The sequence below is a fragment of the Mirounga angustirostris genome, unplaced genomic scaffold (assembly GCF_029215605.1).
Source record: "Mirounga angustirostris isolate CCGP_5_RB_7025 unplaced genomic scaffold, mMirAng1.0.hap1 SCAF_10, whole genome shotgun sequence".
Classification (NCBI taxonomy): domain Eukaryota; kingdom Metazoa; phylum Chordata; class Mammalia; order Carnivora; family Phocidae; genus Mirounga; species Mirounga angustirostris.
In genome coordinates, this window is record NW_026991718.1 from 130,895,601 (window position 1) to 130,911,145 (window position 15,545).

The 15,545-nt window shown below is 38.7% G+C and overlaps 1 protein-coding gene across 2 annotated transcripts in view; it reads left to right on the forward strand.

The window, feature by feature from the left end:
- Positions 1–15,545, forward strand: part of DOK5 (docking protein 5) — a 160,937-nt gene that overhangs the window by 100,319 nt on the left and 45,073 nt on the right. For both annotated transcript variants that reach the window (XM_045885975.3, XM_064573377.1), the window contains 3 exons: positions 10,259–10,373; positions 10,459–10,578; positions 13,371–13,560. In XM_045885975.3, the coding sequence (XP_045741931.2) occupies positions 10,259–10,373; positions 10,459–10,578; positions 13,371–13,560 (425 nt within the window). The remainder of the gene's footprint in view (positions 1–10,258; positions 10,374–10,458; positions 10,579–13,370; positions 13,561–15,545) is intronic.

Sequence of the window (15,545 nt, forward strand, 5' to 3'; positions counted from 1 at the left end):
CTCAAGGAGGGCAGAACTGACCTAATTATGCATGCATTTAAAGCATCTACTTGGACATGGCCTATCAGGTCATGTCCTGTTGGCCAAAGTCAGTTGCATGGCTAAGTCCAAACTCATTAGTAAAGAATCAGAAGGCTTGGGAGAGAATGGATGATTATGAAAAAATAACTCAATAAGTGGTAGAAAATGAAGATTACTATGAGGGGCAGAATTTACCTTTGGTCTTATTTTAAATTCCTCCAAATCCTAGAGACAGAATCATTTTGCCAAGTCTTACCATTGCTTAATCTGTTCCAACCTCCATGCTTAGAAGCATACTTTATGCATCAGAGAACTTCCTATTTAGTGTTCATTATCTTTTACCAGCAGAATTTTTAAGAAGCTACTATCTTCTGTGAATTTTTAATTAGTCCATGATAATTTCTGTCAGAAAGAAATGGCCCCAGGATAAGCCTGGCACTAAGTGGGGCTCTTGAAAGTAAACATAACAATTTCTAGAGAAAAATCAAGCATTTCAAAGGTGCTAATATCAACATTTTCAGTAAGCCATACAGATATTTCCAGTCTTCTTTGATAGCAACATGTTTTTTAGCTTCATTTCAAGAGAAAAATCTCTGGAGTCAGTAAGCTTAAATACATCCTAGTAAATGAAAAGCAAGGTCGAAACTGAGAGGTCACAGGTTAATTTGAAAAGGTAACCAGACTGGTAGCAGCCCCCCAAATAAACAGAAGTTATTTCGATAGTCTAACTTGGGATCTGCTATTGTTTTAGCATGGAAAGGATATAAAAGGGTAGGTAAAAATATTTAAAGTCTATTTATATACCTTTATTTATTTATTTATTTATTTATTTATTTATTTATTTATTTATTTAACAGAGAGAGACACAGCGAGAGAGGGAACACAAGCAGGGGGAGTGGGAGAGGGAGAAGCAGGCTTCCCGCCAAGCAGGGAGCCCGATGTGGAGCTCGATCCCAGGATCCCGGAACCATGACCTGAGCCGAAGGCAGACGCTTAATGACTGAGCCATCCAGGCACCCCTATATAACATTTTTAATCACAAAATTCAACTTCTTTTCTGCTATCAAAACTCTTCTGTTAGAGATGAAAAAGTATATCTCACCTAACTTTAGACCTCTCTTTGGAATAGTTCTTTCATCCTTTAAATCATATTTCTCAGAGATATTTCAGATTTTGATCATGAGGCTTGAAATACTTTATTGTCTTTCTCACTCAGGAAATGCATTCAATGAAATGGGCAAAAAAGGCAAAAGGAAAACAGATGATGCTATTCAGATGGGTGACCTTTGGGATCTCAAGTGGGAACCAAGCCTTTACCAAGTTTCTATCGCAATCTTTGTCATGCCTCTACCAAGCCAATGAGAGTCCTTCTGGGTGACTCTAGGACCTTTAGGTCAATTGATTCACCTGGACTGTTGATTCAGTAGAAAATGAGATGAAATGAAATGAAACTCAGTTTCATAATACTATTATTAGATCAGTAGTAGTAGGTTTATGGTGTTTTTCTTAATTTTCAGTCATTTGTTATTTATTCATTAATGTTTGTTGTCACAGTAACACCTCTACTCATATTTACTTAATCATTTGCTTTAAATCAGCTCACTTCTCTATTTAAGTAAATTCACCATAAGAGCAAATTTTCTTACTACCATCAGTAGAAGACGAGTATCTACTGCCATGAACAGGAATTAACATTTAAAAAGAAATACAATGGAAAGAAAATAATGTTAAGTTCTAACTACTTTTTGCTACAGAAATCTTTTTTTTAATGTGGTAAAAAATGCATAGCATGAAATCTACCCCCTTAGTAACTTTTTAAGTATATAGTACAGTATTGTTAATTACATGCCCACTGTTGTACAGCAGATTTCTATAGCTTTTTCACCTTGTATGATTGAAACCCTGTACCCATTGAACAGCTACGTCTGCCTTCCCCCTCTCCCCATCCTCTGGCAACCACCATTCTGGTATCTGCTTCTGATTTTCACCACTGTGGATACCTTGTATAAGTGGAATCATGCAGTGTTTGCCCCTCTATGACCAGCTTATTTCACATAGCATAATGTCCTCCAGGTTCATCCATGTTGTCACAAACGGTAAAATTTCCTTCTTTTTTTAAGCCTGAATAATATTCTATAGTATGCATATACCATATTTCTTGACTTATTTATCCATGGACATTTAGGTTGTTTCCATATCTTAGCTATTGTGAATAATGTTGCTATGAATATGGGAGAGCAAATACCTCTTTGAGATCCTGTTTTTATATATTTGGATATACAATATACTCAGAAGTGGGATTGCTTCATCACGTGAGAGTTCTATTTTTAATTTTTTGAGGAACCTCCATCCTGTTTTCCATAGTGGCTACACCGTTTTACATTTCCACCAACAATTCACGAAACTTTCAATTTCCCTTCTACTTTTTATTTTTTTTTCTTTAAATAATGGCCATTCTAACATGTGAGAAGTGATATACCTCATTGTGTTTTGATTTGCATTTCCCTGAAGATTAGTGATTTTTAACAACTTTTCATATACCTGTTGGCAGTTTCTAGGTCTTTGGACAAATGTCTATTCAAGTCATTTGCTCTTTTTTTTTTTAAAGATTTTATTTATTTATTTGAGAGAGAGAATGAGATAGAGAGAGAGAGCATGAGACAGGGGAGGGTCAGAGGGAGAAGCAGACTCCCTGCCGAGCAGGGAGCCCGATGCAGGACTCGATCAAGGGACTCCAGGGTCATGACCTGAGCCGAAGGCAGTTGCTCAACCAACTGAGCCACCCAGACGCCCCATTTGCTCATTTTTTTAATTGGGTTGCTTTTTAGCTGTTGAGTTGTAGGGGTTCCATATATATTTTGGGTATTAAGCCCTTACCGGATACATGGTTTGCATATATTTTCACCCATTCTTTAGGTTGCTTTTCACTCTGTTGATTGTTTTCTTTGCTGCATGGAAGTTTTTTTGTTTGTTTTGTCCCACTTGTCAATTTTTCGGGGTTATTGCCTGTGCTTTCGGTGCCAGATCTGATAAATCATTGCCAAGGCCAATGTTAAGAAACTTTTTTCTGCTATGTTTTCTTTAGAGGTTTATGCTTTTAAGACCTACATTTAACCCTTTAATCAATTTTGAGTCAATTTTTGCTTAAGATGAGAGCCCAGCTGCATACTTTCGCATGTGGATATCCAGTTTCCCAACTCCATTGGTTGAAGAAACTCTCCTTTCCCCATTGTGTATTTTTGGCATAGATGCAACAGTTTATTTCTGAGCTCTCTATTTTATTCCATCTGTCTGCATGTCCGTCTTTGTGCCAGTACCATCCTGTTTTGATTACTGTAGCTTTGTAATATGTTTTGAAGTTTAGGAAGTGTGAAGCCTTCGGTTTCATTCTTCCTCAAGACCATTAGACTATGTATTCAGGGTCCTTTGTGGTTCTATATGAATTTTACGATGGCCTTTTTATATCTGCAAATAGTGCATTGGGATTTTGAAAGAGATCGCATTGAATCTGTAGATAACTTTAAGTAGTATGGAAATTTTATCTTATTTTATTTACTTGTTTTTTTAAAGATTTATTTATTTATTTTAGAGAGAGAGAGTGTGCATGAGTGGGGGGGCTCAGAGGAGCAGAAGGAGAGGGAGAGAGAAAATATCAAGCAGACTCTCGCTGAGCATGAAGCCTGACCCTGGGCTTGATCTCACGATGCTGGAATCATGACCTGAGCCGAAATCAAGAGTCAGACACTTAACTGACTGAGCCACCCAGGCACCCCAAATGTGGACATTGTAACAATATTAAGTCTTTCAGTGCATGAACGAGGGATGTCTTCTCATTTATTTGTAGCTTATTTAACTTTTTTTAGCATTGTTTTGTAGTTTTCAGTGCAAAAATTTTTTTTCTTCCTTGGTTACATTTATTCATAAGTATTTTATTCTTTTTAGTGTTATTGTAAATGGGATTGTTTTCTTATATTTCTTTTTGAGATTGTTCACTGTCAGTATATAGAAACATAATTGATTTTTGTGTCATTTTGTATCTGGCAACTCTACTGAATTCATATATTAGTTCTAACAGGTGTGTGTGGGGCGGGGGGAGAGATCTTTAGGGTTTTCTACATGCAGGATTATGTCATCTGCAAACAGATAATTTTACTTCTTCTTTTCCAATCTGGATGCATATAGTAAAAAGCAATTAAACAAAGGGACAATAGAAGCCTACCCAGACCCTTAGTCCTCCTCACTACATATACATACAAGAATATGTATGTGTGCAAGAATGCATGTATAAACATTATTTTTATAGAAATGGGAATAAATTATATCTCCCATGGTGGTTTAACAAAACTATTTCTGTTTCGAATATGGTGTTTTAACATTTTACATTTTAAATTGTATTTTGGCTTAATAAAGTGTACTGTATGGATTTAGCTTGTGATACTCTAACAATGAGTGTGACTCTCAAAGTAATACATAAATCCCAATAATGAATTAAGCCCTTGCTTTGTTAAGATATGCAGGGAGTAATTCCAGGTAACTGAGTACTGAGATAACATTCTGATCTCAAACATGCAATTCTTTTGTTCATGCATTGTTTTCCTCTGACTGGATAATTTCAAAGGACTTGTCTTCAAGTTTTCTGGTTCTTTCTTCTGCTTGATCAAATCTGTTCTGAACCCTGCTAGTGAATTTTCAATTCAGCTATTGTATTCTTCAGCTCAAGACTGGTTCTTTCCCTATACAAAACTAGTCCACAAAGTCTGAGAGACTGGCTGTTTTTTCAAATGTGTGGATCCCAACACAAACTTTCAAGGAATATGAAGAAACAAAACATAGCTCAATCAAAGTAACAAAATAAATCTTTAGAAAATGACCCTAAAGAATTGGAAGTATATGAATTACCTGAGAAAGAATTTGAGATCATCATCATGAAGATGCCTCAATGAGTTCAGGAAAACAAATTTTGGCCAGATTAAAGGGGGGAAAAAATGAAAAAGCTTAGAGATATTGATCTCCTTAGGTCCCCTGACTTTTCATGAGCTGCATAGCCTTATGGGGAATGTGGGCAGGGAGATGCCTGGGGGAGAAGGGGGACTACAGAGAAGGCTTATCCTTAAGTGCACATGTCAAGGGCAGGAGGTCAAATGTTCAAACCTATAAGCAAACTTCATCCTTGCCAAACAAGTAAATTCCTTTCTCAGAGACTTTGTACTTTCTGTTACCTGTGGCTGGAGTGGCTGGGCCCAGCTATTCATATGATTCACTTTTTTAGATCTTTTTGTCTCTGCTCAAATGATCCCTTCTCTGAAAGGGCATCCTTACCCCCTTATGTAAAATAGCAGAATCTCCTGAGCCCCCTGAAATCCTTTTTCACACCTTTGTTTGTCCTCATAGCACTTCCTTATCCCTGCCTGGTAAAATGGTTCTTTGCTTATTTCCTCCCTTTAAATAAGAATAAACAAAAAATAAATAAATATGAATAAACAATGAGTTTAAAAACTTTGATGAGTGAATGGATTCCAGGAAGATTCTTGAAGAGGAAATGTGGCTCTCCTATAATTGTGTTTAAGTCACTCCCTCCTGATGCTGTTAACACCTTGAAGAAATTTTTACATTTTATTTGTGAATCTCTACACAAAGATGGTATAATTCATGTAGAGTTTAGGGTGTATCTTTTCTCTTACACTGTGAAAGAAAAATAAAATCTCTGACTACAGAGGCTCAGGAGGGAGTTTTCTTAAAAAGTTTTGAACTTGGTGGGAAATAACTTCGGATCTGAGACCTAAGGAAAAGACAAGAAATTCAAACTGAAGGTGACCTGAAGGTATTGCCTGCCTGTGGTCCTGAAAGCTCATCTTCTTTGAGGTCGTATTGAGGATCCAAAGCAGTCACTTTTAAAAAAATTTAATTAATTAATTAATTAATTAATTAATTAATTTGACAGAGAGAGACACAGCAAGATAGGGAACACAAGCAGGGGGAGTGGGAGAGGGAGAAACAGGCTTCCCGCTGAGCAGGGAGCCTAATGTGGGGCTCGATCCCAGGACCCTGGGATCATGACCTGAGCCGAAGGCAGATGCTTAACCAACTGAGCCACTCAGGTGCCCCTGATGCAGTCACCTTTGATGATCAGATACACTTATTAGCCCCCATTTAAAATAACATTCATATTACACATGAACCTGAGACCTTATCAAAATCTATGCTTCAAAAGTGATTCTTTAGGGGCAAATTATGTCTTTGTGAAAAGGAATGTTGAAAGGATGTCTGGGTGGCTCAGTCAGTTAGGCGTCTGCGTTCAGCTCAGGTCATGATCCCAGGGTCCTGGAATGAAGTCCAGCATTGGGCTCCCTGCTCAGCGGGGAGCTGCTTCTCCCTCTGCTGCTCCCCCTTGTGCTCTCTTCTCTCTCTTTCTGACAAATAAATAAAATCTTAAAAAAAAAGGAATATTAAAAAAATATATTCTGCTTTTGGTTTTCTCATTTACAAAATGGAGCAATGGTGGAAATAAATCTGCCTTACACAGGTTTTAAAGTGACTTATAAATATACCTGCAAATATTCTTATAATTTTCACTCTAGCATGTATTTTGAGGAAGGCTCTATTATGGATTAGCATAGATTGCAATTCTTTTGAAAGTAAGGAGTGTGTATGTGGGTGGTGGGGGGTGGGGATGTGGGCAAGCGTGAGCTCATTGAGATGTGGTTCTGAACTGGGGGCAGAAACTGCGTTAGAACCTGCTAGCCCTTTGACACATCAAACATAATCCTGCCTGCTCTGTGAACACTCACCTCCTCCGAGCCGGGGGTGTTGGGTTGCTTATTCTCTAAACCAATTTCCCAAATGGGTAATTTTGTTCTGACTCATGCAATTCACCCTACATTTTCTGACCCTTTCAGGTGACGTTCCTTCCTCTTTACCTTTAATGGATGTGTAATGAAATGACATATTTCAAAGTCATTGCTGTGCTTCAGGTTAGGGTGGACTACTTTTATATAATGTCTCAGTAGAGGGTCAGAATAAAGCCTGGGGCACTCACGCCCTACTTCACCTGCCCCCCTCAATCCCCTGCCCCTCCTCTACACCAGCGAAAACAAAGAAGTCCTCAAATATATGATGACTTTCCAGGCTGAAGATTCTATGGGCTGAAAGGACTTAGAGTCAGTCCTTAGTATTTCAGATGGGTGAAGAGCACAGGCATTGGGGTCAGTTTGCCTCACTCAAAACTTGGTTCTGCCATTTTTTTGCTGTGACCTTGAGTGCATGACTTTGACCTTTCTCATCTATAGCTACTTCAGCTGGAAAATAACTGATAGTAATATCTGTGTTGCAGGGTGTTTATGAAGATCAAATGAGACACATGTAAGACTAGTCTAAGCACAGCATGTGGTATATGGAGCATGCTCAATAAATGTTGGCTCTCAGATGATTGTCATTGATTCGGTCCATCAGTCATTGATAGGTGACTCACGTTTAGCTGGGTGCTGGAGAGATCAACGGATTAATTATAATCACAGATAATAGAACAAAGCTTCATACAGCATACATGGGAACAGAGAGAAGGCAACGAGTACTTGACACGGAGGTCAGGGCAAGTATCCCCAAGGAAGTGGGCCTTGCAGGAAAAGTGAAATTTCCCTGGAGAAAGAGGCATTCACCTTGGAGAGGCCCTGTGCAAGTAAATTTGTGGGTGTGTTTGGTCTTCTGTTCATCAATTCACATATATTCATTGAGTCCCACTATGTGGCAGGCTCTGTATTAGATTCAGGGGACACAGTGGTGAGCAAAAACCTAGGGAATTTTCATTCTAGAGGCAAGACAGGCACTAAACCATAGCCTATATGGCCTATATGGCCATCAGAGGGTGTGAGGGTAAAGATGTCATTAGAAGATAGAGCCTGGAGACTCTGATTAGATGGAGGGATAGGGGGTGTCCAGTAAGGGCTCTGCAGGTAACTGCGATTTGAACTAAGACCCATAAGGTGGGTGTAAGCGAAGTAAGGAGAGTGTAGGGAAGGCTCTGTGCCAGGAGAATCCTGGTGCCTTCTGGGGCCTGAACAAAAGCCAGTGTGGCTGGAACTTAGGACTCATGTGGAAGGTGTAAGAGAGGAGGCTGATAAGATAGCTTAAGGAAGACTACAGAGGGCCTTGATGGTCATCCTAAGGGCTTGGCTGCTTGTCCCAAGTGCAATGAGAAGTCACTGCAGTGTTCTGTTTTATGCACAGAAATGCTGGTATCAGACTTATGTTTGAAAATATCTTCTGGATGCTGTGTTTACAGTGAATTAATGAGGTTACATGGAAGTGGAGAGACCAATAAATAGTTGGATTGGGATATTGGTACAAAAATACATAGACAAAAAATAAACAGTTGCAGGGTGCCTGGATGGCTCAGTCAGTTAAGCATCTGACTCTTGATTTCAGTGCAGGTCATAATCTCAGGGTCTTGAGATTGAGCCGCATGTCAGGCTCTGTGCTTAGCGCAGAGTCTGCTTGAGATTCTTTTTCTCCCTCTGCCCCTTCCTCTGCTTGCAGTCTCCTTCTCTCTAAAATAAATAAATACATAAATAAAATCTTCAAAAAATCAACAGTTGCATCTGGTAAACTCTGAGGGATTTGGAGTAGCTAGAGAATAAAGTCGGTGGTGTCAAGCTACTAAAGTTACCTACTAAGGTAGGTAGTGCTTTAGCCAGCTTTGGGGGGACACTGATGTCTTAGTCCACTTGGACTGCCATAAAAAATACCGTATACTGGGTAGCTTTTAAACCACAGAAATGTAATTCTCATAGTTCTAGAGTCTGGGAAGTCCAAGGTCAAGGCACCAGCAGATTTTGTGTCTGGTGAGAACTTGCTTTCTGGTTCATAGGAGGCATCTTCTTGCTGTGTCCTCACGTGGTGAAGGCAGGAGGTAGTGTGCTGGGGTCTCTTTTATAAGGACACTAATCCTGTTCAGTAGGGCTCCACCCTCAAGACCTATCACCCTCCAAAAGTCCCATCTCTTAATACCATCACCTTGAAGGGTAGGATTTCAACGTATACATTTGGGGAGCCACAAGCATTTGGTCAGTAACAACTGTTAAGATATTTTATGCCAAGAAATTTGCATTTATACTATAAAGAGAGCCAATGGAGGTTAAGAAGTTGGGGAATGAAAGAATCAGGTTAGGGTATGTGTGGAGGATATTGACTTCTCTCCTCCCCTATTTCTTGAACCAGGCATTCCTTAAATCTAGAATAAGATGAGAGATAGTGCTAAAGGCAAAGACTGATGGGAGATATATTCTTTTAAATAACATAAAAGAGATATACTAAGGGGAGGTTAAATTTGTTAATGTGCATTATTTATCTTGTAAATACCCTGAGGCCACCAGTGCCTTCTCTCAGGCAGCCAGTCATCACAACCCTTGAATGCAGCAGGGGATCTGGGTGTAACTGAAGGAGGGACAGCCATTTTGGAAATACAGTAAGCCAATACCCTTAGCGGGAGGGAAGTAGTTTATACAAGTGTTAACATTATGAAAGTTTATAACAGGGACCAAGTGACTGTGGGTTAGAGGAAGGAAAGAGAGTATGTCTAATGGGGAAAGCTTTCCCTATTGGGAAGAAAAAGGTGATGCCATGCAGACTCTAAAACAGAGGCCCTGTAAACCACTGAGAAGCTGGGAGTAAGCCAGAGAGTGGGGAAGCATGGGACAAAGCCACTGTCTGTCTTGGAATATAGGACTTGAACCCCGAGTAGAGGGGCATTTTTGGGACTTCTGACACTCCATTCCTGATTATTGAAGAGTGAGATGACACAGTTATGAATTGGGCCACCATTCCCTTCCTTTCTCGGGGTGGATGGGTGTAAGTTACCTTCACTGGGAGTACCCTGAGGGGTTAGCGTATTTGAAAGGCTTTCCACGGAGATGGGGATATAGTTCTGAGAACTATTCACTGGGGAGAATCTTCTGGGAGATAAAAACACCAAAACGAGCTTTCTATCTCTGTGAAGTTTTGAGCTCATGCCGCCTAATATGCTTCAGAAAATATAAAAAGGAAGGTAATTCACTGGCATTCCTTGCTATGTATTAAGGAAAACACAGAAATAATTTGCAGCTTTCAAAAATGCACTTTTCGGTCAAGTGGTGTTCATGTGTGGTGTGCCTTCCACTTACTGTGCCTTCCCTTAGTGTGGTGGTGTTGACTGGGCGTGTTCGTTCAGGGAGTGTGATCAGATTTGCAATTGTTCATTTTTCAGGTTACAGAGCTCAACAACGTGAAGAACGTAGCTCGGTTGCCAAAGAGCACCAAGAAACATGCCATAGGGATTTATTTCAATGATGATACCTCCAAGACCTTTGCTTGTGAATCAGGTTCGTCCAAGGCAGGGAGGGCTTTTGCTTTTAGCTTTTAAGCAGGCGCTGGGCATGCATGTTAATCTTTTGGACATTTCCACAGATCTTGAGGCCGATGAATGGTGCAAAGTACTCCAGATGGAGTGTGTGGGCACGCGGATCAATGACATCAGCCTCGGAGAGCCTGACTTATTGGCTACTGGGGTTGAGAGAGAACAGAGTGGTATGTAAAGAAAATTCTCTCCTTTGCTCTCTTGAACACTGTTTTTGTCCCACCATAAGACATCTTCATTATGTGACATTTTTGAAGTTACAAAAAATGTATAAGGAAGTAAAAAGAACCTTTTAGTTGACCCAGATCCTATGTTACTATTTCAATGTGTTTCTTTTCTTAATGTGTTTTCAATGCACAAATACGAATGTATCTGTATGAATACCGTCAGCTAGGAATCTGAGGAAACCTGCAATGTGCCAGGTCCTGTGGCAGGTGCATTAGGTCATTTAATTTTCCCGGCAGCTCCATGAAGCAGGCACCATACCTTCCCTCCTTTTACAGATGAGGAGACTGACGTTCAGAAGAGCTACACTTCTTGCGCTAATTCCAACAGCTTATGTTGGATACACTCCGGACCTGTATTCATAATATACTGATTTTACCACATAATGGGTTGTGTTTTTTTTTTTTTTTTGTCTGAAGTTTTTCATTAGAAGTATTTCATTGAAAGCTTTCCAGTGTTTTTAATAGAATCCAAACTTCATGACTGTTTTCTCAGGTTTAAACCTACCTAATTCTGTGCTTTTTTTTTTTTTTTTTTAACTAAACACTTGAGCCAACGCCTTGAGCTCAACACTCAACATGGAACTAAATCATTTTAGGTAATAATGACCAAAATACCCATGAACATTTCAGCAAAGCTCAGTATTGGTTTACAGTATGAGCCTGGAGGTGAGGAATTATTTCTTCGTTTCCAAGTAACCAAGCCTTGTGACAGGGCAGATTGGATCCCAGAGTCCTGCTCTTTTGTAGCCCATTGACTTGATCTGTGAGGATGGAACACACCAGAAAAGGCCACTGGTCCACTGGCTTGATAATGAGCGTGGCAGAGGTGGAATGTACTGACCCTTTCCATGGGTGCACACTCCAATTGTTAATAAAAAATGCCCTTGCTTTCACTTGGAACTCTGTCTTCATGACACCTTTACAGGCTGGGACTATTTTGGGTGCACCATATCTGCCATAACCCATCTCCATGGAAATGTTATTGACTGAGACTTACAAGTGCTTGGCTAATTCAAAAAGTCTCTTTGTAGACTGGGAAGCTGAGCTGTAGAGAAGCCAAGCCATTTTCCAAGGTCATACAACCAAGCCCTGGGCTCTAGCTTGTGTAGTTCCCTGAATCAGGATGCTCCAGGCTAAGAGGATGCACCTGTGGTGCCTCATGGACAGATGCATATGAAGCCAGACATAAAGAGGAAAATATGATAGATTTTGATTTTTTTAAAATCTAGAGTGCTCATATCAGCACCTGGTTTTCACAAATTTATATTTATGAAGCAATATCCCAATCATGCTGCAAATGAATCCAAGAACGGGCTGTGCCTAGGTGTTCCCTTTACCGGGCCAACTGTGCCTCAGTTTCCTCTTCTGTCAAATAGGAATAAGAATATCCCTGGTACATAACTAGGAAGGATTATTACAAAGCTCACCTATGTCTTTGAAGGCACTTTATGATATTAATTTGCGTGACTTCAAGTAATTGTAACTTAGGCAGTTACTCTTACCACTGTTACTGTTGTTATCCTTGAGTGAAGTAGAGTTATAGAAGAACTTTTAAGTGAATGAATTGGTAATGGTCTCTCTTGCTTTTTACTTAATGATGACAGTCTTTCTGACTTATTCTAGAACTACCCTGGGAGAGATTTTACTCCATTAGAATATACTTTTAAAATGATAGTTGCTAGAAAGTAGCAAATAATTAGTTATTGGGAGTTTGAAATAACTTTAGAAAATATGGAAAAATAGATCCATGAAATCATGCAGTCATGACACTCCCATTTACTCAACTCAGCTAAAATCAACAAGAATTCTAATGACTTCCTTATTATAAAATAATTAATTTAGAATACCACTGGTAAGATCAGTGCCACACTGTTTTGTCAGATAATGGGCGATCTACCATAATGAGGGATAGGTGAAAATGTGTCTGGTGTAGTAATATTTTTGCTCATGTTTCGCTTAGAGGTTTTGACTCATAATTTCCTAAATTAATGAATTTTCTAGAAATATAACAGAAATACCGTGATGGAGTCTGTGGGGATGGAAATTTGGTTGCAGTAATAAGCCAAGTCATTTACTGAGAGTAATCTTGGTTAAATATTAACAGTCATCCAAATAAGCAAATGGATATTTGTAATTGGCTAAAGAGAGTTCTTGTTAAAACTAATTCAAATACATCCATTGGATTTTTCCCAAACTGGTGGTCAGTTAAGTGCATGGTATTAGCATGGGGTTTTATTTAAATAATTTGGGATGTAGTTCTATTCATTTAGTTATGAAAATTATGAGTTGATCAGTATAACTTTAATATCATTAAATCATGTGACAATTATTTTGCACCTGCATCTTTTGTGAACACAAAAATGTGGGTGTAATTAATACGTACTTGGCAGGAAAAAAATTGTTTTTAATGGTTTCATTGCTTTAGTCTTTTATTGGCATACAAATTTTTTTTATTATGCAAATTCAAAAATTCTAAAAATGGTCTTTGCTCATGTAAATAGTGTTTAGTGTATGTTGACAGCCAGACTGTGACATTATTATGTTACTTAACATGGTCTTCATTTAAAAAATCATTTTCTGGGACTATGAATTTATGAGAAAGGTTTATCTTCCTGAATGTTCAACCTAAACCTAGAATATGGGCTAGAATTATTTTTGAAATGCCTCTTTGTTCCTACAATGTCTTTGATGTTTTATTCCCGGGATTTTAGACTAACCTTTTGTTTTTCTCCCAGAGAGATTCAATGTGTATTTGATGCCATCCCCTAACTTAGATGTACATGGCGAATGTGCCTTGCAGATTACATATGAGCACATCTGTCTTTGGGACGTCCAGAATCCCAGAGTCAAACTCATCTCTTGGCCGCTAAGCGCCCTGCGGCGGTATGGGCGAGATGCTGCTTGGTTCACTTTTGAGGCAGGGAGGTGAGTTTCAAGACTGTTCTTCTACTTTTTTGTCTTTCCCCAGGGTTGCATATCAGATCCACCCTGAAGCATGCTTCTGCAACCGTGGAGAGCTATGACCCTACAGTGCTAGGCATATTATAAAGGAGTCATCTATTCAATATGGATTTATTTCCCCTGCGGGATTCTAATGTTTCATGAATGTGACATGAATTTTCATTGCACGGTTTGATTCCGTACCACAAACTGAAGTTGAATTAGGTAAAAAGGCTGAAAATGTACCATTTCCTGGGTCATGCTGAACACAGGCCAGCTTCTCGGGTTTGGAAAACATCCATATTGTTATTCTGCTTATGTTTCCTTGTTGGCTTACTATGGTAGATTATCAGTATGAGGGGCCACGCATTTCTGAAGGTGCCATTGATTGAGTTCCATCCACGGTGTAATGAATAGCGCTAACACTAGGAGGTTGATTCTAGAACTGGCTTATTGCAATCAATACCCAATAAGTCCTTCTAGGGCTTGCCCTTTTTCCTTTCAGAAGTCAATTTTGGAAAGGGAAGAGGGTGCCAATAATATTTGGGTTGATCATTAGCTACAAAGAGATTCATCTAATCAGGATCTCACTTTTCTCCCCCTCACCCACCCTCCTCCCTCAGAATTTGGGCTCTTTTTTTTTTCAAATGCCGCAGATTAATTTTGTATTTTAGAATTTTAAATGACTAAATTTTAAGAAATACAAGTCCTTCTGTAACATGGCCTGACATTTACATTAAAGTTTAAAGCAGTCAGCTTGTGACTTTGAAAAATCTTTTGTTTGTTTGTAAAAGTGGATGGTTCTTCCCGACAGGGATACAATACTTGATAGAAGGAGAGTAAAAACAGGAGTTCCAAACATGTAAGACCCTAATTTGTGTGAATATATAACAGTAATGCTCTACTCAACTTAGTGTGCTCATTCTGTCATAAGCAAAGCCCAATTATTTAAGCTTTGCTTTTCAGAAATATGATCCATTTGATTCTCCTATAACTATCCTCAAAAGTTTTTAAGCTTTCTTTCCCAAACAGCTCTTTCCCATTCTGTTTTATTTTTAAGTACCTGGAAATTGAAATGTTATAAATGAGTCTGTGAATCTCCCAGAGACGGCAAAAGTCCTCATGTTAGAAAATAAAACTTAAAAAAAAATATATCTTCGGAGCAATGTTCTTTTGTCAGAATTACTTGTTTATTATCCTTATGGGAACATCTCTGTAGAAAGATCAGAATTTGTTTGGGGAAGTGGGTATATTTCCCTGTTTGGGTCTCAGAAATTATTTATGTATTAATCATTACCAGTGAAATCTATGTATGAAAAATGTTTTATGATAAGAGTAGACTTTTCTATTGATTATATGCCTCATATCATCTCCCACTTCTGTTTCGTATCGACGCACAATAGAATTCTGCATTGATCAGGATATTTGGGGCCTATCTTGGGTAGCCCTTATTCAAACATTAAAATTTTTAAATTATTCCTTGGATTTATAGGAATAGTAGTAGGAAGAATATGTCTTTCCCTCATAATTTCTGAAAGTTAAAACCTTAGTAAACTTTTCTAGTATCTCATGACTAATATTAAACTTTTTTTGACATTATCTTTCAGGTTTTAATGTTACTCACATCTTGCAAACGTTTAATTTATTCATATTAGTCTAGTAGACTGCTAAGGATCTAGGAGATTATTTTAAAGACTGATATTTCTCCTAAGTGTGATAGGAAACCATAGAGATTTTTAAGCAGGGGTGTGTGTGTGTGTGTGTGTGTGTGGACAATGGAATAGAGGTGGCAGATGTACATATGGGGAGATACTACAGGAGCTCAGGTAAAAAAAAAAAAAAGGATGAAAATTATGGATATATTGGAGACATAAATTTCAAAAATATTCCTTTGACCAAAAGCCATAAGGTGCTGACTCAGAAAATGAAAGCATTTTGTTCCATGACTTTGTACTTTGTATGGTCTGACT